The 25,239-nt window shown below is 35.1% G+C and overlaps 2 protein-coding genes across 7 annotated transcripts in view; both read left to right on the forward strand.

Moving 5' to 3' along the window:
* LOC583286 (CTD small phosphatase-like protein 2-A) overlaps window positions 1–9,541 on the forward strand; it is a 34,794-nt gene extending 25,253 nt beyond the window's left edge. For all 3 annotated transcript variants that reach the window (XM_783203.5, XM_011684240.2, XM_011684241.2), the window contains 4 exons: window positions 1,017–1,159; window positions 1,743–1,869; window positions 3,178–3,273; window positions 3,675–9,541. In XM_783203.5, the coding sequence (XP_788296.3) occupies window positions 1,017–1,159; window positions 1,743–1,869; window positions 3,178–3,273; window positions 3,675–3,740 (432 nt within the window). In that variant the 3' untranslated portion in view covers window positions 3,741–9,541. The remainder of the gene's footprint in view (window positions 1–1,016; window positions 1,160–1,742; window positions 1,870–3,177; window positions 3,274–3,674) is intronic.
* Window positions 9,542–10,710: 1,169 nt separating this feature from the next.
* LOC583262 (centrosomal protein of 152 kDa) overlaps window positions 10,711–25,239 on the forward strand; it is a 28,152-nt gene continuing 13,623 nt past the window's right edge. For 2 of the 4 annotated variants that reach the window (XM_031000429.1, XM_031000432.1), the window contains exons 1-4: window positions 19,786–21,134; window positions 21,510–21,634; window positions 22,216–22,324; window positions 24,207–25,020. In XM_031000429.1, the coding sequence (XP_030856289.1) occupies window positions 21,021–21,134; window positions 21,510–21,634; window positions 22,216–22,324; window positions 24,207–25,020 (1,162 nt within the window). In that variant the 5' untranslated portion in view covers window positions 19,786–21,020. Of the gene's footprint in view, window positions 10,807–13,171; window positions 13,353–19,784; window positions 21,135–21,509; window positions 21,635–22,215; window positions 22,325–24,206; window positions 25,021–25,239 lie in introns of those variants that run through there. The other 2 variants (XM_031000430.1, XM_031000433.1) reach the window with 2 other exon arrangements.

Consider the following 25,239-nt stretch of genomic DNA (forward strand, 5'->3'; position numbering starts at 1 on the left):
CACCCAACCATCCCATCCCATCCTGTCAGTGGTTTATGTAACCCCTATCCTCATCATATCCCTATTTTCAACATTCGTTGCAATATCTTGCTAAAGTTGAACCTGACACTCGGCTAAATCTTTTGTTCTAAACCAAGTTTTACAAATAAAGTAAGACCGAGGTATAAGTTTTCCATTGCTAAACATAATCTTATACCCAGGGTTGGGTTTAACTGAATTAGTAGAATACGGATCTAAATGTTTGGTGTTTGAATCAATCCTATTATGAGTCTAGTCCATTTATGCAAATTGCAAGTTTGTTATGGATTTATTTGCCATTGGTCATGCTGATTCACCAGATTATATGATTTTTGTTATTAGATAGATTCTAAAAGAGGAGATTCACAGCTTTAAAATGATATATATCCCATCACAATCCGACATCAAAAATGAGAGGAACGTTCATTCTTACGATATGTTACTTTATAAGAGGAAACTGCGCTCAGAGTCTGTCCGTTGCAACACTCTGAACCACAAGGTATTGTGCAAGGTGACAAAAGGAGGATTAGAAATTGAAAGGAATTTCTGCGAAGTGATTCTCAAATTGTCTTAAAACTAAGCATGTCGTGTTCTTTATTTTGACCAATCATCAATGCAAGAGCTTACTTTTTTTTAGTTAATAGGAATTAAAAATGAGACCAATAGCCTTGATCTTAAAGAAATCAAAATTACTACAACAAACCCAACAAACAGGTCTTAAAAACAGACCACCCAAAATACCACTTTTAGATTATTTGGTGCTTTTGAAATTGAAACTATGTAGAAGAAAGTATGCTCTTTCAGGCAATACTAAAAGATAAAATTTCAAATCCTGGCCCCTTTACTGAGCCCTAACTGGAAATGACTCCATGCAACGGTTTAGTGCCTTGTCATATTTGGTCACTTAGTCCTTTATAAAGCCTTTGTGAAATAATGCTCAACACAATGCATAACCTGACAAGAATTACAAGCGTCCATTTTGTTTTTCCTCCCTCCAGGTATACGTAAGGACTCGACCATTCTTTCGTGACTTCTTGGAGCGTATGTCAAAGATCTTTGAGATCATCTTGTTCACAGCATCAAAGAGAGTGTATGCAGATAAGCTGTTGAATCTGCTTGATCCAGAAAAGAAGCTAGTCAGGTGAGAGATTATGGAACTTTATGTCCAGAACCATAAGTCAAACATTCCTGCAGGGTTCTGGCTTTGAGTGCAGGAGGTTGCATCTAGCAGTCTAAAATTTGTGTTACCAAATGTATGTTACCATTAATCATAAAAATAACGTTTACATGTAAAGATTTGGTATCACAAAAAGAAAATCTAAAGGGTTAAAACAAAAAAGGATTCCTCCTTCACCCCCTTCTACAAAGTAAAATATCTAAAAAAAGAAGAAACAGAAAGAAAGAAAGAGAGAGAGAGAGAGTGAGAGAAAGAAAGTGAAAAAGAAAGGGAAAAATAGAAATAAATTAAAAAAAAGAATGAGATAAACTGAAAGCCCCCCCCCCCCCCCCAAAAAAAAAAAAAAAAAATCACAACAACAACACAAAAACAAACAATAAATTTGTTTAAGAACTTGTTTAAAAAGTATACTGTCTCTGATATAACCAATGGCCACCTGTTCATATCCATACACCATGTTACAACGATATACAAGTGCAGTTCTTGTTTCCTCTTGTTTCTTTGGGATACTCGATTTACTTGTGATGTTCTACTGTTGTTACTTCAGGCATCGTCTGTTCCGAGAGCACTGCATCTGTGTACAGGGCAACTACATCAAGGATCTCAACATTCTAGGAAGGGACCTCACCAAGACTGTCATCATTGACAACTCTCCTCAAGCATTTGGATATCAGGTAGATTTATTGGTTTAAAACTTTAAGAATGACAAACAGGAAGAAAGAGAGTGGTGTGGTGTATTAAAATTGACACAAATTCAGTGGGATGTTGGTGAATGTGTACTTATGGCGGCTTCATGGAAATGAGGTAGTGAGTGTTGTTTGTCTACAAGGTAATGGTAGAGTAGTGAATATACTGGAGTGGATCATTATACTTCATTACAGTAACTTTGGTTCTTACCCTGGTACCGCTACTCATGTAGTCTTCAAAGGAGTGCAAGGATGCTTTAAATCGTATTTACGTTGCACACTTTAGTAAACAAATTCATAATGTGGCTCTTAAGATAAAAAGAGCAATGGAGTAGAACCCTTTGGAGAATCATATCACCTATTCAGGGAAGATTATGTATATGCATGGACCATACCTGCCAACCACCCCGATTAAGGCGGAGTTTCTCCGCATTTTTCATACTCCGAATTCCGAGTGCATGCCTCAAAACTCCGATTTTTTTTTTATTTTAATTTTTTTTTATTATTTTTTTTATTTATTTTTTTTTAAATAATTTTTTTTAAATTAATATTTTGTGTGTGCGTCCGCCATTTTCAATGGCAAAATGTCCATTCTGTCCTGTAAAGTATCCTACAAGCATCTCACATCAGCAATTTGGGGATGTTTATTCATACCTGCGTATAGCCCACGTGTATTTATATTACATGTGCAGTTGATACGCCGTGCATAAACACTGTATACATTGGCGTGTTTTCTTCAATGCTTGTACGATGACTGCGATCGTGGAAGCTTGTTATTTACCGGACTTCCTCGGATTTATTTTGGATTACTACTACTATATACCTTTGCAAAATAGGGCTCCTAACTGAGGTGGGTAGTGAAACATGTAGTTTTGTGAGTGTTCACATTTCAAAAATTGTTTATGTGTGGGGCGAAAAGGTTGAAGGAAAAGGCCCATTTGCACCATTAAAATGGAGAGAAAAAAAATAGACCCTAAAGTCCTGTGTACCCCCCCCCCCCCCATCTACGGGCTACTACCCCAATCCTTCGGTGGTTCGCGACCTCGTAGTCCATCCAGAAAAATTTACTCCTAATTTCTCTTGTCTCAGGTTGGCAGGTATGATGGACACTATCAAAATCAGAGTGTTAGCTATTTTAGTGAATATTCTTTGGGAATTAATTTAGTAAATTTATTCAGGTCACTGTAGACCTATTTGAAACGATTATTGGTTCAGCCTTTTTTAGAAAACTTATTATGTAAAGGTTTTAGTCAATTCATTGTGCATATTTTCCCTCTTTTCCCTTGTCTTATGAAGTTGGAGAACGGTATCCCCATTGAGAGTTGGTTTGCAGATGACAATGACTCAGAACTGCTCAAGCTGGTCCCGTTCTTAGAAAGCCTTGTGTCAATGGTAAGTTAAGCAAGAATGGAGAAGTTGTCCAAGGGGAGTAGATGGGGCTAGTTGTCTTAGAGGAGAAATTATTCAGGAGTTGGTTAGTACAGGCAAGTGTTGTTCCAGACTTATAGGAGGCTTGTTTCCTGAAGGAAAAATAATCTTGATTTATGTTTGTAATCTATTTATTGAACCAAATGTCACTCACTGTTGGTTCCATGGAATAGTATCTTTAGTTGCACTATAAATGTTCCTGCATATGATTTCATTCATGGCTGTTTATTTGATCTTATTTTGTAAGTGTGTGTTGTATTTCATTAATGCAACATTGATATGCAAAAATAACAATATCTAAACACAGAATTGAATATGAAATGTAACTATTTCTCTTGATCCTTTTTTTTTTGGACCTGGTACAGAACGAAGACGTTAGGCCGCATGTGAGGGAGAAGTTCCGTCTCCACGAGCTGTTACCTCCAGACTAAAAACATCAGAGCTTTCCCCAGCAAGAAAGAGCACCATAAAAGAATCTTGTATAGAAGTGTATTTTTGTGAGCTAGAATGCAAAAAACAACAAAAAAATGAGAAAGAGAATCAGAAATATTTCTATGAATGATGACAGATTTTTAACTATCATGTACAAAGTAAAAAAACAAAACCTCTTCATTACAATTGCTTGTTGTCTTTTAAGGCTGTGTAAATAACATTCATCTGATTTCATTGTGTAAATACTCTGTAAGTAGACTTATGGCCAATTTTCTTTGTGCGAGACAAGGCTGCCATAATCAAAGCTTTCAATGTTAGTCTTGATTTTAGAGTTACAAATATGAAGAACGTTGTATTATACATTTTCTTGTGTTTTTATTCAACAGAATATTTTGAGTGAACATTATAAGTTGTATAGCTATTCATGCTAGTTTAAGTAAGAACAAATTGGGTTACATTCAATTGGTTTTAAAAGATATGAAGTAGGTATTGATAGAGTCTATTTAAGTTGTTATTTACTCAATAGGGTAATATTTCAATCATTTATTTTGAGATCACTTTTTCTTTTCTTTTCTGTTTTGGTTTGAAATCTTACATGGGGTATGAAGAAAGATGAATATTTCTTACAAGTGGTCTTCTATTTTAAATTTTTCATAGAATTACCATTTTTCATCTTTATTATATCAGAACGAGAAAAATGGTTTTAAAAGGAAGATATTTGACTGTTATTTTATTGTGGGGCTTGCCTAGCCATATGCTTATTTATTTGTTTTTATAGTTGGAAAAGAAATCATATAAAGTGCCAAAACTAAGTAAGTACTGCTCTGAATGGAAGACAAATTGCATCAACAGGTGGACCAAACAGGTTGCGAAGTTTCTTTACAATTTTTTTTGTTGTTGAGGCAAATTCTTTGAATCTTTTTAAGTCCTGATTTTTTAAAGACATTTTGATTTTTTAAATTCCATTAATGGCGAGATCATGATAAATTGATATCTTTGAAGTGATTAAAAAGGAAAATAGGAAAAGATGAACTTATGGAATTCCATCCAGTATAAAGAGAGTAACTTTTTTTAATCTGTTTACAAATGAAGACTAGCAAATTGGGGATTTTTATGCCAGCAACTTGTAGTTTTCCCATGTAAATATCTATACATATGTTTGTAAATATTATGAAAAACTCATATCTTTGTATAGAATTATTATCTGTAATTTCTTCTTTCCTATATTCGTCTTGCTTTAAAAACTGCCTTTTTCGTTGTTGTGAGTAGTACTCGATTTTGAATTTTGAATCCCTTGTAGTAGTTTTAATCTTTTTATCTATCCTAAATTTTGCCCCAAATAATGCAGGCGATTTTAAGGCATTTTTTTAAAAATTGTTTTTTAATCATACTGTATACTCTGATGACAATCACTGTTGGAAATTGTCTTACTTCTGTTTTCAACCATTGGTAGTGAACTTTTTCTATTTTCTTTTCTTTTTAAAACTTTAAATAGAATTAACTAATTTGTTAGGTTTTAATAAAGTCTTTTGTAAGGTACCTCCTTAAGAATTCCCCTTAATGTATGGTATGATAATTGTACATTTATACAGTTGTACATTATCTGATCAAAGTGACTTCAGCCACTTTTTCCAACAATCATTATTCAACAAGCAACTTTCTAAAAGATTTAAATGGGAGACATATTTTTGGCTTTCAAGGCTGTCTTCTTGGTGTAGTGTTTCAACTGAGTATTATCATACTCAAATAATATAAGTTATTTACCGGTAAATAGAAAAAATATTATTCCATGTTTTCTTGATAATATTTTTCTATTAGGTAAGTGTCTCACAATCCACTTATGTAAGGGTACTGGTCACTGCACGTAAATTACAGTCACAAATAAGGCAACTCTGTTTTGAAATATAAGAGTTTGCACCTTTCAGCGAGTAACTTATTACCATTCCCATTTTATGAAAGAAATTCAATCATGCTAGCCTGATTTCTGTCATGGTTCTTATTAGTTTTTATATCTTGTTTTCATTGTAAAAATGTACATAGATATGCTGCTTATTTCCCTTTCCATTTTTTCTATCATATGTGAATGAACTGAAAACATGTCAAAAGGTGATCCACTTCATGTAAAAAGATGCATAAATTGGGAGTGTTTTACTTGTTGAATTGTTAGTTTTCACCCATCCATCATCAACTTTTAGGTCATCTTGTTGCCCTCTCCTTAATGTTAGTTGCCAGTGTAATGTAATGATGCTGTTAAGTCATAGTGTCAATGAGTATAATGAATGTAAGTAGGATTGTTGGAAAACATTGAAATATAGCCCCCTGAAGCCTGCAGTCTTTTTATGCTACGTATTGCAATAGGAATTCTGTTTTTTATAGAAAGCATTTAACATAGAGGTTGTAACAAATGTGTTATACTGTAGTGATTTACAACATATCATCTTTAATGACGGGTCTCTGTGTGATGTACTTACATTCATACGTGTACTTTCTTTGTTAATGTTATTAGTGCTTTCAGCCTTGATTCAACCAATGTAATACCACAGAAAATCATCGTTGATACACGACTAGGTAATTGCCTCAAAAATCCGCTTTGGCAAAATATTTTTTTTTTAAAAACAACATGTAAGCGTATAGCAAATGGGGAGAAAAAACAGTAGCCACAGGCATGAAGACCCCCAAAGGGGTACTGTTCTTTATGTTATAAAATGCTGTAACATGAGGCAGTGAGGCTTGGTTCGCTTAGCAAATTTTGTTTTTGTGGCCCAGCAGGTTTTTTAAAGACAGTATACAGCAGTGTGTGTTGGTGAACGAGGCTTTATGCAAATTTCTGCAGGTTGGACTTCTTCATATGATTCTTAACCATTTCAATCTCAATATGATGCCATTGAAAGGACTAACTACAACTACCATTAGTCCCGATTTGTACATTTATGTTGAAATAGAACACAATGAAATAGTTCAGCTGTATTAGTATTTTGTGAACATGCCCCACATGTGCTATTTGATGTTGTGTTGTATCAACCAGGCTTAGATAGGATTTCATTAAGGTTTCTCTTTGGATGCTGCTTTGTGTTCTTGATGTCACAAATTGCTTTTTCACAAGGTTAAGGAAAATACATCTTCAGCATATCATCAATCAGTAGATACGCTAATCAAAGCATATGTAGAAAGAGTGATTGCTTCCATGAACACATTTTTCAGACCTCCTTAACTTAATATGCTGCTTTCCTGTAATTGATGTTCATAATTAGATTTTTATCTAAGCGTACCATGCACTGGGAATATATAGTAGGGTCTAATGGTTGTGAAATTCAGCTGAAATTCTTTTAGTGCTTCCCAAGAAAATAATGCATCCAGTTTAAGTATGTTCTGCTTTTTTTAAGGTGAAAATCTTGGTCAAATTTTAGGTTGAATATTTACAAGTGAATATCAGATACCTTTTTGCTATTTTATGGTTAGATATTTCATTGAGGCATATCGTTTTCTCAATCACTGTTCATCATATCACTTAACAGATATGCTGCATGTCGACTAAGTACATATTTTGCTAGTTGACCATTGAGCATTGTATGAGGCAATGGGTTCTTAGCACTTCAATATGTGTGCCACTTCCTCTCTCCTCTACTTTACCTCTTCTCCTCTATAGAACATCCCATGGAACCGACAAGGCCATGAGACTGACGACCTGACATGTCAGTTGTGTGGGCTGTCAGTCTCGTAAAGTGTAGGTCTTGTGAGCTATAGCTGTACTCTGATTCTTTTCACTCTTCTGCGATGGTAGTGAATGTGACGTAAATTTAGTAAGAAAAGAGGATGCAATTTGCTAAAGGTACATTGGAAATGATTGATAAGTACAAAATATTGTTATTTCCCTACCCCAATAGCAATGTACCCTTTTTAAACCCACAGACGATGAAGCTGAAGCAACGAGGAAAGGAGTAAATTTTAAGAAGTTTTGGAATGATGCATTGTGTTAAAAGGGTCTAACAGTGATTTTGTGGACAAGATTTCAGATATTTTTTCACAATCTGATAAATTATTCATTTATTCATGGACAAAGAAAGAAAAGGACATCTGTCCCTGAGATTGAAACCATTCTTTTCCTTTCTTGCATGATATCAATCTTCTTCTTTGCACATTCTGGAGTTGTAAGACCCTTGCTTCTAAGCTCAATATTTTACGCCACTCTGCAAATGCTGCGTTCTGTTTGTAGAAACAGCTTTTGAAAATCCATGCAAAAGTGGAGTTAGCATGTGCTTTACAAATATACACATGATTATTTTCACATTTTCCATATGAGTATTCAGCACACTTTACGTAACCTTTGTAATGTAATTATCATGGAAAAAAATATTGTACCAGTATTTCAATTTGCACTCCCTCAGACAGTTTATAGCGTTTAATATGTCTGAGATTTTTGTTCCTGTTTATGTAGCTACCAATTACTCTCTGTGTGTTGAAAGCATTACATTATTGGCACAAAGAGGCACTGACAGGAGCTTGTAAAACAGTTGTGGTAAATATAAGGTTAATCCCCTTTTCTGTCACACATGTCTTGGAAAGTTTTCAGGAAGTGATCAAATGTTGCTTTAATATGACAAGTTGAAGTGTTTAATTTATGGTTTACATGGCTAGAAGTCGACAGTCAGTGGCATACTATACTTGTGGGCTAGGGTTTTGACTAAGCCACCAATCCTGTGTTCATCTAATGATAATAGGGTAAATGTTCTTATATTTATCATGTACATGAAATCATATTCGTTCATTTTACTACTTTACTTACAGCTGTAGAGTTACAAATTGTATATACTGGCTTCATCATGTTTACATGTTAAAAAAATTAGACTTCAAGAATGGATGTAAAATAACCAGTCATCCTGATTATGTGTTTACCAATGATTTCACTTTATAAATAAAGAGGCTTTCAAGTACACTATGCCCCAATGTATACTTGGCCAACCTGTAAATTCCCTTTTTTGTTTGTTTAATGATCAACTAGTGCTAGGAAAATGGTTTACTGTGTTTTACTAAGGGCTTTTCAATCTTGTTTTAAGGAGAGCAGCAAATGGGGCTTCATGATCAAGAGACACAAATGAGATGTCAAAGCATTGTGTTGTTTGCACTTTTATCTAGAAATGTTATAATCATTGTGCTAAACAATATCTGTATTTTTATAAAGTACAGGAGGTATCTTTAGGCTGGATGATATGTCTCGTGTTAGGTTCTGGTTTGTTTCTGGCATCATTCATTGTGATTGAAAATATATAGGGATTGTTTTATTTTAGAACTATGTTCTCTCTTGTAACCTGAAAAAATATATTAAAACAAGTGAAAAGAAGATGAAAGTTCCACATTAATTACTGAACGGTTCATTCATTGTTCTTTTAATCTTGGTCTTTGATTGTTTTTACATCAAGTTTGTTGGATATTGATTCATGGCTGAAAACAATTTCCTTTCTCAAATCATTCCCCTTAATATCGACTCAAACTAGCTCAAAATAATGCGTTGAATATTATTGCAATTGCAACGTAGCCTACTCTTCAAATCATTTATTTTTGTGACTTTGTATGGCGTCAAAGCTATGACATTCAGGGGTTTTCTAGTTACTGGAGTTCACCTAATATTGTATTTGTGTTTCAGATCTTGTAACATATGACCCTCTGTTATGATGTTTAGATCAATGTACATGTAGTTGAATGTAGTTATCACCTTATTGTACATACCTCTTCATTTAATCTGTGTGATTGCTTGTGCCTTTCTGGCTTGTCTACCATTAAAAAACAGTTCAACACCCCTAAATACACTGATTTTCTCTTATTTCATTTGTATATGTATTTTAAAATCAAAACAGCTGTATGAGTGTTAGTATTTACATATGTTAATGATTCTGTAGAATTTGTCCTGTATGACACCTGTCTTTTTCTCATTATATCATTAAAACTTGAAAAAAAGCTCTGTGTGAGATTATTTCATAAGGTTAGTGATACAATACAGAATTATAAGCCAATGGTCAATTTTTTTTCCCTCCATTTTTGGATGAAATAAATGAATAGATGTCTATGTCATACAAGACACATTGCACAGAATTGACCTTCCGGTATTCTTTAATGCAGGACACTTGAAAGTTGATGGGATCATTGCAACCCCATAAGGAGACACCATTTCTGGTTGACACTTCTATCTCATTTTAGAGTGTTATCATGGACCATGGTTATATCAAAATAATTTAATTTTAGCCACTAAACTCCGATCTCTTCATGATGTTAATGACATTAATATTTTATTTTACTGAATCAAGGATTCAACATTTACAAACAAACACAAATACTGTAGTTTGATGGAGTTGGTAATTGTTTTCAAAGAGATATCAAAACACTACCTTCTCACTTGATTTTTTGAAATACTCTTCATTGAATGATTTATAACTCCAAGCTCAACTATCAACATGTGTTCATTATTCTATCATCCCTTTTAAACCCATCATATAAAAAACTGCTAATGAATGAGTATCAAAAGTCAACTTTCATCTTTACCTACAGACAATGCCATCTTCAGGACTGTTTCAGGAGATCGATTTTGTTTCATTTTCTTTACAATCTTTCTCTTCTTTCTTCATCACTTTCTGTCTTCATAATTATACTTCTTGTTTACCTCTCTTTCTCTTCTTCATATTCCTCTACCTCTAAGTTCTTATATTCCTCTAATCCATCTGCCTGTCATTCTCTCATACTCCTCCACTAGCTTCTTAATATTTTCCCCGTCTCTCATTGGAAAAGTTGTGGAAACATAAAAATGTGTACAAATTTATAGAAATATTTAAAGGTTTATTACAAACCTGAAAAAGGAAGCAAAACAATCAGAAACACCTTATAACAATACTTATTGTGTACCCAACTTCACTGAAAAATTCACTACTAGAATATTATAGTAAACTCTGGTATCAGCTGCACTAGGTAGAAAACGTCAGAGGGCGATATACCAATGCGAATCAGCTGCCGAGAATATGGCGGGGATATTGAATGGATCTGTGGGCGAAATTGTGTTGCGCTTGTTTTGATCGGGAGGTGAGAGAATGATCTATTTTAATTGCTACAGTGAAGGGAATCCTTTTAATTTAAAATGTATGACGTCTACCAGATATTAAGAGCCATCATTTTAAACAGAATTAAAGATAAATCTATGACTATCCTAATTGTTTTCGCTGCAAATAGACAAGATTCCTGAAAATAATGGGCCCACCTATTTAGTTTCATGCCATGGTCAGCCTATAAAACTAATAACCCCCGTGTTCAATATCACCCGTACTACGAACCAGGATTCAATTTAATTTTTCCTAAGGTACAAGTACCGGTAGTATCAAGCTTGAATTTCTGAACATCCTTTCCTATTCTGTATGACACTGGGTGAAATATCTGCGCTAGACTCTATTTTAGAAGTCTATCCAACCTTGGTTGGCGTTAGTGTAGTTCCGTATCCATTTTTTTAGCAGCTTAATATCCATTCTTAGCAAAGGAGTTTTAGCCCAATTTTTTACTCATTTTAATCATAATCATATATCGCATTTTCCACCTGAATTTGGATCACATCTGACATCGGAAAGCCTCTGTTTAGGGCTTCGATGTCGACGTCGTCGCTCAGTACCGTCTCTACGCTATAGCTCCGCACCTCAAACTGAAGCTATCAGTCCAAAATTATTCAAATTCTTGTATGGTTTATGGTATCGTGCATGCGCGTAATACCATAAACCATACGAGAAGTCTGCATGATTTTGGACTGATAGCTTCAGTTTGAGGTGCAGGACTATAGCGTAGAGACGGTACTGAGCGACGATGTCGACATCGAAGCCCTAAACGGAGGCTTTCCGATGTTGGATGTGATCCAAATTCAAGTGGAAAATGCAATATATGATTATGATTAAAATTAGTAAATAATTGGGCTAAAATTCTCTTATTTAGAATGAATATTAAAATGCTAAAAAAATGGATACGCAACTACACTAGCGCCCCTTAGTTTAATAGCTTTTTATAGAACTAGGACTAAGTTAGACTCTACTCTCTAGGTCTAGTTTGACCTGGCGTAAGTCGAAGCTCTGGCGTGGAGATAGTACTAAAACATACCTTTGTTTATTTATTTACTACCCATGGTTTCTTTTCTCTGTACTTTGTATTATTATCTGAGGACACTGGAGCCCAGCCTTTGAAAGGCAAATGGCCTCTGCTGGCTCCTCCATATTCTTTGTATTATTTATATTTATATATTTGCTTATATGTATAATGTATTGTTAAATGTATTTTTATACGAGAAATGGAAATAAAATGAACAGCAACATGAACATGAACATGAACCCAAAATGAAGTAAATATTCATCAAATATCCAAATAATGGTCATGATTTAAAAGTCAACATGTTTACGGTAGATAACTTCACACAGGTGTGCGCCCGCCCGCAACCCACCATCAGTATGCACTTGTATTGTGCAGCGGTTTGCTGTGCAACCTGTGAAAAAGTGTATAGATTCTACTAATATTTCTAGACCTAGAGTCTAGACTCTATCAATTTTCCGGAAAATACTCAAAGAAAAACAAGAAAATTGACACGAAACAGGTAAGAAACATAATAGGATAACACCTTTTCAATGACATTTATTTGGACATTTGATGAATATTTATTTACTTCATTTTGGGAAAGTTTTAGTAGGGTATCTCCACGCCGGAGTTTTTGGATAGACTTCAGAACTAGCGCCAAATATTCTTGTATCTCACGAAAACAAAGCCATACAATATTATTATTATCGTTATTATTCTGACTAGCGAAATAACAAAATTTGACTTAGATCTACCTCAGTAAATATGGCTTTGTTTTCGTGTGATATTGATATCAATAGTTGAAGTTCCCGGATGACTGAGCAATACGAAAACAATATCGGTTGGTCATCCGGGTACTGCGCTAAAGACATTGAATACATTGATTTATTGTACCACTTGGAAGCTTTATATAGATAATAATCAATATGTTGCTGTTGTTTGGTGTTATTGGCGTTTCATTCTTTTTTAGAATATTTATTTTAGAATCTTTATTGAATATGATTTCAATGTTAATCAAATATCTACCTGAGCTGGCGAGGGAGATACAGATGCTGTAGAAGCCATCAGCATCACCATTATTAGTACATGCATTATAGTATGCTAGAATTTTGTGATGATGCATCGCAATTGGTACATATTTTATATACATGTACATATTTTCCTGACATTACAAGTATACATCATGTATTAACCATTATGATTTATTCAAATTCATCCACTTTTGCGTCTAAGTGTATGTCTATCAGTATCAGGAAACATTTATGTCATTTAATATATTAATCATGCATTACCGCAGAGAGGTATACAAATGTTTGACTGACCATACCTCTTCTTCTCTCTGCAGGTACAAACATGTTTACATGCAGGAAGTTGCAAGATACCTCATTGGGGAATATTTCAGATCAATAAAAAGATAGAGGGAAGGAATGGCTCACCCGGGGGAGAGTATTAATTTTGATGGACCAGACCTGCAGGAAGAGCAAGAAGAAGAGCTGGCATTTGATGACCTTCACAGGGAACAAGAGGTACACAATTCTTAAAAAGTGTTTTTGTTTTTTAAGCTTTTATTTTGTTCTTGTTCTTGTTTTTTGCCTTTACATGTTGATTGCAACTTTGTTTGGTTTACCACTCCTTTGTTGTGGGTTTAGTATTATTGAACAGGTGAAGAATTCGCATTTTTTATTTTCTTTATATTTTTACAAGTAGTACACTTAAATACATGTCGCGAAAAAATGTGTGAGAAATATTATGGACTATGAATTTTTTGCTACCATATATACTCAGTACTCTGGGAATTATATTTTAGGGGTAGGTTGCACTTTTTAATACATGACTGCCTCCTGAAACACTTCACAATAAGCCAGTTCATAGTTGCAGTCTGAGCATGAGCAGAGAAAGGTCATTGCAGACCAAATTGTGAAATACACAGAGACAAAATACTGGATACGTGCTCATGAAAGTTATGTAATCATTATTAATTTTTATGCACAAGCAGTGCACTCCATGATACACAGGTGGAAGTATTCTTTGAAAAGGGGAAACAAAGGCTATTTATGTAGCACCTCCATCGCTGTAGGAGTGATTATTTCAAAATGTACAAAGTGGGACCTCTTCATGTTTTGAAGACTTGTGGATATTCGGGGTCATTTGGGACATGTGCTAACCATGAACTGGTCTATTGTTAAACTGGTGTCAACTTGAATACTGATGTCTCACTCTCTTTAGTTTGATACCAAATTTAGTTCTGATTACAGGTGTACCCAAACTGTTGTAGGGCATTGTACCTTTTTAGATTTGGATGTACAGTTTAGGTCATATATTATTATTTTTAATGTGTAATACAAATCATGTAATCTTAAAGGAAAGTAAGATCTGATGTCACATGGTTGGTTCAATCAGCCTGTTTCCACAGAAAACATTGACACAGTATTACCCATGTCATACCGTGTCATACCGTGTCAGTTTTCCTGTGGAAACACAAGCATGTCATGTCTATTCAACCGAGATACGGATTATCAGATCCACTTCTGGAGGTGGATCTTGACGTGTCGATCCCAACGAACTCCCTGTGAAATTGCTGTGGAAACACACAGCGACAAACCGTGTCTGGCGAATCATCAGAGCGCGCGAAGCCTCAATTGCCACTGGAGCGTGATTGGTTGAAAAATACTTTGAAATACGCGTATACAATACTATGTTTATATACGCGCTGTACGTAACAATGAAAAATGTACGTCACAATAGAATAGCATAGAATCCTGTGTAGATCTGAATCCACGATCGAGGTCAAAGGTTGAATCTTGACGTCCGATTGACACAGTATTTGCCTGACTTGGAACACGGAATCGGGGCGAATCAGAATGCTGCACTCTGTGGAAACAGATTAGTTTAATACCGTGTCGTTGCGACACGGTATTTCAATTCCGGAAAAGATAATCCGTGTTCCACTTTTTATGCCTCCGCTACAAAGTAGCCGGAGGCATTATGTTTTCGGGTTGTCCGTCCGTCTGTACTTACGTCTGTACGTCTCGTTCTCGTGATCGCGTTATCTCAAGAACCAATTGATGGATTCCCGGCAAACTTTGGTCATGTATGTATCTTGCAGAGCCAATGACCTGTTTAGATTTTGGGGTCGCGAGATCCAAGGTCAAAGGTCACAGGGCTCATTATGTATGCAAAAATAGCTCGTGATCGCGTTATCTCAAGAACCCGTTGATGAAATCCTGCCAAATGTATGAACCTTGCAAAGCCAATGAACTGACTAGATTTTGGGGTCGCGAGATCCAAGGTCAAAGGTCAAAGGTCACATAGCTCATTATGTATGCAGAAATAGCTTGTGATCGCATTATCTCAAGAACCCATTGATGGATTCCCGCCAAACTTAGGTCATGTATTTATCTTGCAGAGCCAATGAACTGATTAAATTTGGGGGTAACGAGGTTAAATGTCACAGGTCATAGGGCTCATTATGTTTCCAAAAATAGCTCGCTTCTGTTTTGGTTTGTAAAATTGCTCCATGGCGGAGGCATCATTTTCGACTGCGCGTGGTCAAAGGTCCATCTAGTTTTCTGTGGAAACATGCTGAATAAAACATAATGGATAAATGTAAATGACAGCAGAACATTCAGGTGAAATATATTCTAAATAACAGTGTGAAAGCAAACCTTGCCAGGAAGCGGGAAAGTAATGAAAGAGAGAAAGAGACTACAGTAACAAAATGAAAACAACATGAAGAAAGACTGAGAGAAAATGATAGAATAATAAATACTAAAAATAATGTTAGGAAAGATAGAATGGTAAAGATAAAAGGAACAATAGAATAGAAGATGACACATGTACATGTAGATGGGGAAAAACAAAGAATGACATAAGAAAAGACAAGTAGGGAAGAAGACAGACTGAGCGTAAAGGCAATGAATAGCAAAGGGAGAGATAGACAAGGGTGAGATAGAGGAGGAGATGAATAAGGGAAAAGCAAAGAATAACATGAGGAAGATAAAACATAAAAATGATATAATGATGAAAACAAAGAATAACATAAAGAAGGCTAGAAACTAGAAAAACACGTTAAAAGAGAGAGAAAATGACAGAAGGAAAAAAAAAAGATGACATAAGGGAAGATAGAAAGAAAATGATATAATGATAAAACAGAGAATAAATTAAGGTTATGCATAGAAAGAGAAAAAAAAAAGAAGGATAAAGATGAAAGAAAAATGAAAATGAGAAAAACAAGGAATAACAATCGAAATAGAAAAAAAAGTAAGAGAAGGATAAAAACTAAGAATATTTCTAATGTAGATAGAAAATTAAAGAATCACATAATAGAAGGAGAAGAACGTGAAAGGAAAAAAGCAATATATATACTAATAGATTAATAGATAACATGTAGAAAGAAATCAATGTAAGACAAAGAACAAAGAATCAAACCATGAAATATTTTTTTAAAGTAGAGTTGACAGGAAAAGAAAAAAAAGAATAACATTAGAAAAGGTTGAGAAAAAAGAGAGAAGACTAGAATAAAGAAAAGATGAAAACAGAATATTAAACAAGGAAGGTGCCGTGGTCGAGTGGATATGTCACCGGACTGTCGATCACACGGTTTGCAGTTCGAGTCCCGCCGCGGCACTAATATTCTTTGGCAAGACACTAATCTATACATTTGCCACAAATCAATATAATGGTTATTTCAACAAATGGGAGTAGGAATTGATCTTACTTGGAAATCATTGATTGCTTTTCTTTCAAATCTTTGATTGATGATTTGTGGTAAGTCACTTATACATGAATGTGGAGTTTCAAAGCGCAAGCGATGTTTGTTGTTCTTAAATTCTAGGAACTGTAGGATCTGTGGTAAGTCACTTATACATGAATGTGATGTTTCAAAGTACAATCTGATGTTTGTTATTCTTAAATTCTAGGAACTGTAGTATGTGAGTCACTGGGTTTGGTGCCTGGTGGTGTGACCTAAGTGACCTTTACTCTAGGCTTTTTTTCTTAGAATAATTTTTTTTTACATCTTTTTATTAAATGGTTGTAACAATATGATTTATTCTTGATGGATAGATAAAGTTATATTTTTCAAAGAACTTATTGATCAATCTGTATACATGTATGACTTGATCAATAAAGTTCTGAAGCCTATAATTATAGAAGGATTAAAAAAAGATGACATCAGGAAAGCTAGAAAGGAAATTGATAGACTGATAAAATAAAGAATAAGGTAAGGAAATTAGAAAGAGAAGATAATGGAAAGATAAAGATAAGGACAAATTAATAGAAGAGAAGGTGAAAGTTAAGGTGAAGGTGAAAGAAAAGACAAGAGATGGATAAAAATAAAGAATAGACTTAGTAATAGTATAGATAGAAAATTAATGAATAACATAATAAAAAGAGAAGAAAGTGAAAGGAGAAAAGCAATAAATAAAATAACAAATGGATAATAATGGATAACATGTGTAGGCATATAATGTAAGAGAAAAAAAGAATTAAACCATGAAATATTTGTTTAAAGTAGAGTTGAAAGGAAAAGAAGAAAACAACGAATAACATAAAAAAAGTTTGGGTTTTTTTAGAAGAAAAGGGGAGGAAAAAACGAGACTAGAATAAAGAAAAGATGGTAACATAATAATAATAATAATAATAATATTTAAGATTTATATAGCACTGGTATACAAGTACAGTTTCTAAGCGCTTTACAAAACAAGTGAAATGAAAAGTACGGTTAAACTAAATTTGTAATAAGGATCAACAAGAAACGTGAAATGAACAATGCGCTTAATTTGGACGAATTACTTAACTAACAATGTATAACAATAACATGATAATGAAAATGTTAATACAATAATTAAGTATCATTATTGAAACTGCAATAATTATGCACATTAGACAATAAATAAATTACAAGAAGATAGGACATGTGGTTATAAATACGGTATGATGATGGACAATTACTTCGTGTTGAATAGATAGGTCTTAAGTCTACGTTTAAAAGTGTCAAGAGTTGGGGATTCACGGACAGAGACGGGGAGATTATTCCAGAGTTTAGGAGCACATACAAAGAAGGCACGATCTCCATAGCGGGTGTGAGTTCGAGGACCAGATGATAGTTGAAGATGAACAGATGATGATGAGCGGAGCCTGATGGAGGAGGTTTGCACCTTTGGTGAAATGAGTCCATTGATATATGCTGGAGCAAGTCCATTACGGGCCTTGTAGGTGAGAAGCAGTACCTTGAATTGGATGCGCTGTGGAATGGGGAGCCAGTGAAGAGAACGAAGAATAGGTGTTATGTGTTCGTACTTTCTTGTGCGTGAGACGGGCTGCAGTGTTGGAGTTTGGTTAGATGTGAGCTGGGTAGATTTATCAACAGGCTATTACAGTAATCAATGTGTGATGTCACAAATGCATTTATTAGGCGCCCAGTAGAACTTTGGTCTAGGTACTTTCGGAGTTTTCCGATCCGGTAAATTCCAAACGAAGCGGCTCTGCATGATTTCTGAACATGTTGCTTCATGGTAAGTTTGTCATCCACTGCGACTCCGAGATTAATAGAAGATTTTGATGGATTGATTGTAGTGCAGTTGACTTCAAAATCTGGCAGCTCACTGGCTTTTCGAAAGGCTGACGTCACATGCATGAGTTCTGTCTTGGCACCATTAAGCATGAGGTTGTTATCACGAGCCCAGAATTTCACATCTGCGATGCACTGCTCCAGTCTCACCACCCCACTGGCGATTTCACTTTGCTTCAGTATCAGATACATTTGTGTGTCGTCGGCATACATCATGTGTTCAACACCCTGATGGGACCTTATGAAGTCACTGAAGGGACAGTAACAGTAAAATAAATAGTAATTTTGTGAGGGAAAAAAATGTAGGTGTATTTAATTCTTAAAAACTGCCTACTTTTTCATGGTTTAGTTGGATTAGCGATGAAATATTTATTTAAGGTATTGTAGCAAATCTATATCATGCTTTTTTCAACGAATGGGAGTAAGAATTGATCTTACTTGGAAATCATTGATTGCTTTTCTTTCAAATATTTGATCAGTGATATGTGGTAAGTCACTTTACATGAATGTGGAGTTTCAAAGCGCAACCCCATGTTTGTTTTTCTTAAATTCTAGGAACTGTAGTATGTGAGTCAGGTGGGCTGGTGCCTGGTAGTGTGACCTAATTGACCTTTATTCTGGGCTTTTTTCTTCTTCATGCAATCAATAAAACATTGTTTTGTTTTCATCTATCAACTTTGTCAATATGTGAGATGTATCCTCTCACATATAAATTTAATACAAGGCAATACATAAAGCTAATTTACTACCTAAACGGTATATTTACACTGTTGCTTTTAAAGTTGGAATAAATTTTTCTTACCTCTTTTCATTTACAAATGGATGTGACAATATGATTAATTCTTGATGGATAGATATAGTAATATTATTTAATTTATTTTCCAAGGACTTATTGATCACTCTCTATATGACTATGATCAATAAAGTTCTGAGAAGGTATAACCTTTATTTATCAAGAATAAATCATATTGTTGTAATCATTTCATGAAAAGAGGTAAATTATGTGTACATGTGTACTTGTGGTGCCTTGATATACATGTACATGTACAAGCACCAGATCAAGGCAATTATAAATTTGGGGAAAAGAAAGTGGTTAAATTAGGCATTCATGTGTCTTATACATAATCATATTGGAAAGTTTCAATTGAAATAAAAAATTAAAAATAGGAAAAAATAATCTTTTCTTTTCCAATGTATGTTTGGCAAAAGCAGTTTAGGAAACATGGATTTACATGAACTACTACAACTTTTTTGTTCTTCTTGTACTACTACTAGGTTGTAGGGGATTTAAAGAAAGTTTTCAATTAAAATGATTTTCACATTGCCTACTAAAAAAATGTTTTTGGATATTACCTTTAATGTTTACTTGACTGATATATGTAAACATACATGTACATATATGCAAACTTAACTACACCATTCATAATTGCTTTGAAATCCATTTTGATACAAAGGCTGGAATTCTCGATTTCTTATCAACCACTTCTCAGAAGCTCTTTCACCTTGTAAGCCGCTATTGATAGTATTAAGTCCATTACGTAGTCAATGCTTACCGGCATTTCTAAATCAATAAGTGATATGAAGTTAACAATAAGTATAGGAGCGATTGCGGTGTTTGCTCTGCTTGAGTTAACAAGAAAGAAATTTGAAACACCATTGAAGTGCTGATCATGATGAGAGGGAGGGGCCTGGAGCCGTGAGGGGATTAACTCGTAAGATTGAGCAGGCCATAGAATAGGTATCGGTAAGTCAATTTCAGGTCACATGACAAATCTCATCCAATGACATGCCTCATTGATTATGCTTACATCGATACATGAGAAGTAGAAAGGCCCAAGTTCATCAAACAGCTTTTGGTTTATTAACACAAACACACCAAAAAGAAATGCATTTGTTTTTTCTTTTGTGCATGGTTTCATTTGGTTCATTTGGAAAGATAATACGGAGTAGATTTTTATCTCTCTTTCATTCATTAGGAAGAATGGTCTGCCAGCAACAAACTGCTGGGCCTTACTTAAGGCCAAAATACCGGACTTAGGCCCTTCTTCCTCTCATTCATTCATATTACCCCCTTCACTTGTCTCCTGGAGTTGTGGCTTCTGGATAATTATAGGCTCAGTGTTGTCCTAATCTCTTAGATGAACCTAGAGTCTCTATCAGTATCAGTGGGGTAATATGTCACTGGCTGATCTGCACGCCCTGGCAACTTTCTACCATTTTTTGTAAATCACTTGTTGGAATACAAATATTGGAATACAATTATTATTATATAATAATAATAATAATAATATTTTAAAGTCCATTCCAAATTTTCATTGAAGGGATCAAATCAACTTTGTTCTTGTGGATTTTAAGTTCTGGATTATTTTGTTGGTGACTGTTTATCTTCCAAGACTGTGTGATTACTAATGGTTAATTTCATATATGGAGGTATGGAAGTTGCCATTGTGATACGGATATCAATTTCTTTGGTCATCTCACGGTCAAAATCACATCTTGCAGACCATACAACAACAAAACAATGTTACAACTTTTGATATCTCTTTGCAATGGATATGTGATGCTGAAATGAAAAATATTGTTTGGACTTTTTGAAGTATATAATGAGGACATTGTCAGAGGTATGGTAGGTGAAGCACCAGGAATAAAAGTCACAAGTCTGCTCAGCAGCCTCAAATCTCTGGATACAGAGATAGTTTTGCAAAATGTGGGAGACATTAAAGGTTTGCTCTTTGAGGTAAGTTAAGTTCAGACCTTATAAATGTCTGTTGAAAAAAAAGGGGGGGGGGGGAACAATCTATATAATCTCCCATTACCATGTGCCAGGATTCTATTCAACATGCTCCAGGCAACAAAGAGTGATCAGTATCGTTCACCAATGGAAGTCCTAAATTCTACCATTGACCAAGTTCTATTCATACATTTAATTACCCTAATCCTAACTAAACCCAGATGCGACCCCAACCCTTTATCAAATGGTGAAGTACAGATGAAGTAATTGTGGCTGTTACAAATGCCCATGTCACTTACACAATTGTCTCAATCAATTTATTCCTGATGCTTTCTAGTTTCTACCAACAAAGTTTTTTTTCTCTTCAAATTTGTTTAATAGCTCAGGGACTTGCTGTCTAAGGCTCTTCCAGATGACTTGTTAGAAGACGATGTTCAATCAATTCCAAGTTCTAGAGAATCTTCATCGCTCTCAAGCTGTTCACCAGAATTATCTCCTAGACAGAGGTATGCTTCCTTTTCTTGATAATTTCTGATTTTTACTTTAAACCCTAGGTCTTCATTGTAAAATGTATTTATCACCCCCTCCCATCTCATCTTTTCCCTGTTTTTCTTTATATTTCCCCTTTTTCTTTATATTCCCGTTGTCCTTTTTTCTTCCCTTCCCCTCTGTACTTTCCCATTATTTTTCTCTCCATGTCCCATCTTTTCTACTACACCTCTCTTTTTCCGTACACTGTCTCTTTTTCAAAAAAGAAAAAAGAAAAAGGGACATACATACATCTTCCTTACCCATTCTCATTCATCTTTTTTTTTTTCATTTTCCCTATTTTATGATCTCTTTCCATTTGTTTTTATAATTCTTTCTGAACTCAATGTTATATGTGGTTTAACACCCCCAAAACCATAAACAAAACAAATATATTATATATTGGCATACATGTATGTGGTATGTGACACATCCTCTGTAGACAGGTATACTGAGTATGTTTTTCCTCTCCATGCAGATCATATGTTAAATTATTAACAAGTGCAAGTAACATTTATCACAAGTTTAGTCACTGTATTTTTGTGTTATTGTTGCACAGTCCTACCACTGAAGATCAGCATCACTGGCTGTATAAACCTGATGCATACCACCAGGCCTCCACCCCTCACATCTGGGGTGGAGCTCCTCCTCTTAAGACTCCAGCAGGGGTAAGTCATCATTTATACCATTTGCATCATCTTCATTTTCATCATTTGAGCACATTTAATCATATTAAAAGCAAATTTTTTTCTCTGAATTGATATTTGCTGCAATGACACTTCATGGGTCTGAATATCTGTTGAGAGATTCAATACAATTTACTTTTGATTTCTATTTTTTTATGCTATTGAATGAAAGGGGTAGAATAGTGAGAAATCGACAATGTGTTTTGTTAATAATTATTTTAAAAAGAAATGGAAAAATAAATATTCTCCTTGTGGATTTTGGCAGGCTTGTTTTAAGATATATATACTCTTTTTTGTTACTATCAATCTCTGTCAAAGTGTTTCTTGTATGTCTATCATGTGAACAAACACAAGTCACCTTATAATTTTATATTTTACTTCAGGAAGAAAGAGTGACAATGATGTTGTTGATGATATAGAAAGTATACAATTTTATAGAACTGCTGATTGGAAGGAAGGAAGGGGGGGGGGAGTGGATGCTATTGTAAAGATAACCATTGTATCGTGAGGCAAGACTTCATTGTTCATTGGACCTTGTTTGGTATTGAACTTGTCTTTACAATACCGGTAGACAGATACACAATGCCCAAGTTGTTCACATTTATGGCTTATAATGGTAACAGGAGTACATGTATTTAAGCTACTAGTTGAAAAGGAGGATAAGCTCCCAGTAACTCTGTCTGTGAGATGGAAGAGTGATCTAACAATTGCCTCATTAGCTGATAGCATTGCAGGTTTCATGATTGACAGCCAATTATGCATGGTTTTCATAGGAATGTACAAGAGCATACAATGTACACAAATGTTGTCTCAAGTTGGAACATAACAAACCTCTCCTAATTGTCAGTCTTCATTAAGTATTTAGTTAGTCTAGTGTAAGAGCATCATGGATGTCCATCAATGGTACTAGCTATAATGAAAGATATAATAATGTTCAACATCAGAAGCATTCAGAAAATATGTTAAAAATTGTTCTTCAGATTGAATCCATTAGTCAATGGTCATTGACATTAATTTCATGGTAAAACAGGGGTTCTTGCTTTACCGAATCAAATATTTTATAGGAGATTAAAACAACTTCTACTTTTTCTTCAGTAACATGATAATAATCAGGATTGCACTCAATACATGTACAACTTCGAATGTGTACATTATGTCAAAACACACAATGTTAAATCCTATTTTAATATACATGTAGTTAACACTTGACATGGTCATGTTGAAGTAGATATGAGTATTTCACGATCAACAGATTTCAAACTCTGATTGATTATATTCGAAGAACAGAGCTATGCATATATTGTCAATATCACTTAAACCCTTTCACTGCTGTAGGCATTTTAAACCTCGGTCACAAATGCCATTACGAACTGCTACAAACGCTGTACAGACAATTTTCAGACAATGGAAAAACAGAGATTTGTACGAAATAATCGTTCGTACGAACCTTTGTGACCGTAGATTACAACTGCCTAGAATTTAATAGTGCATCTAATATTGTTTACAAAGATAGGCTTGATTGCCTTCCTGAAATTCAAAACGGGTCCAAGAATTTAAAGTTAGGTCATGGAACAGTATGCTCTTTAGATGAATAATAGAAGCAAAAAAACCTTTGAATCCAAAGTTACATAACTAATAATATCCCTTTTTTTATGTTTGAATACTTGGTGGCACCACAAGGGTTGCAAAAAGTCTGTTTAAATTTTATGGTTATTTAATGAAAAACACTCCATTATTTCCAATGCTTCCCGGTGTTAAGCACTTAATAGGTCTACATAATTTGTAAAAGCCAATTACTTACTTAAATTTTTTATAACGTAAAAGGAATTTAACTTATTTACTGTGTGGTTGATACGACCTCTAGGTTGCAGGGGGTCATGGAGTTCATCAAGTCGGCCCTGTGACCAACGGCCATGGGGTCCATCAGTTCGGCCCTGCGACCAACGGTCATGCAGATCCCGGCCATAGCAGTGAGAACCACACTCCAGATAACAGCCAAGATTGGCATTTTGAACATCACCACAACAGACTTCAGATTCCTGAACCTCACAACAAGTATGGTCAAGGACTAAGTCCCACCACTGCTGCATGGGACGCTGCAAGGCAACAGACCGCATATGGTGATAAACATCGTAGTGATCTTGATTTGAGCGAACATGAGGATAGCCAACATTATGGAGGAGAGGATGAGCAGGGGAATCATATAAATGGGGTGTATCCACCTGAGGATGCGGGCAGCTTGCATCATGGGATGCATGTGCCAAAAGGTCTCGACTTTGTCGGGAACGGTCATGGAGAAGGTGGGGAAGATTCAAACTTTTATCTGCAGGACCATCACTCTTCAGGTGATGAAGAGGAAGAGCCATTCACAGGGGAACGGCGTTACAGTCAACAGTACGAGCCACCCAAGTCTGCCAAAGCAAAGCCATTGACGAACGGCCAAGCCACGGGATGGCAGGACCTTGATCACTTTCCACCGCGGCTCGAGGATGGGCGTGTCATGCGGCATGCATCCAGCGAGCCGAACGTTGGAATCGTGCACTATCAGAGAAGGAGAGAGCATGATGGTGATGAGGCAAGAAATGATACCAGAAGGATAATGTCTGATCAGATGATGAACGGTGATGATCACTATCAGCATAGTGTGGATCCTTATCAGACAGAGTTCACTCATGCAGGTCAGTATCAATATCTTATAGAGGAAAAAGAGACATAAACTGTATTATACAATCCCTAGAATGCTAGTTCACAGAAAATGTACACTTTTTTGTCAAAGTCATGAACAAATTAATATGTTGACATTCAATGAGTCATTACAGTATTATCAATGATATTTGGAGAATCTATGATGAGGAAAAGTGTTTTGATATTTTTTTTTTTTTTTTTTCATGAATTAA

This window comes from Strongylocentrotus purpuratus, unplaced genomic scaffold (genome assembly GCF_000002235.5).
Source record: "Strongylocentrotus purpuratus isolate Spur 01 unplaced genomic scaffold, Spur_5.0 spur5_scaffold_6, whole genome shotgun sequence".
Classification (NCBI taxonomy): Eukaryota; Metazoa; Echinodermata; class Echinoidea; order Camarodonta; family Strongylocentrotidae; genus Strongylocentrotus; species Strongylocentrotus purpuratus.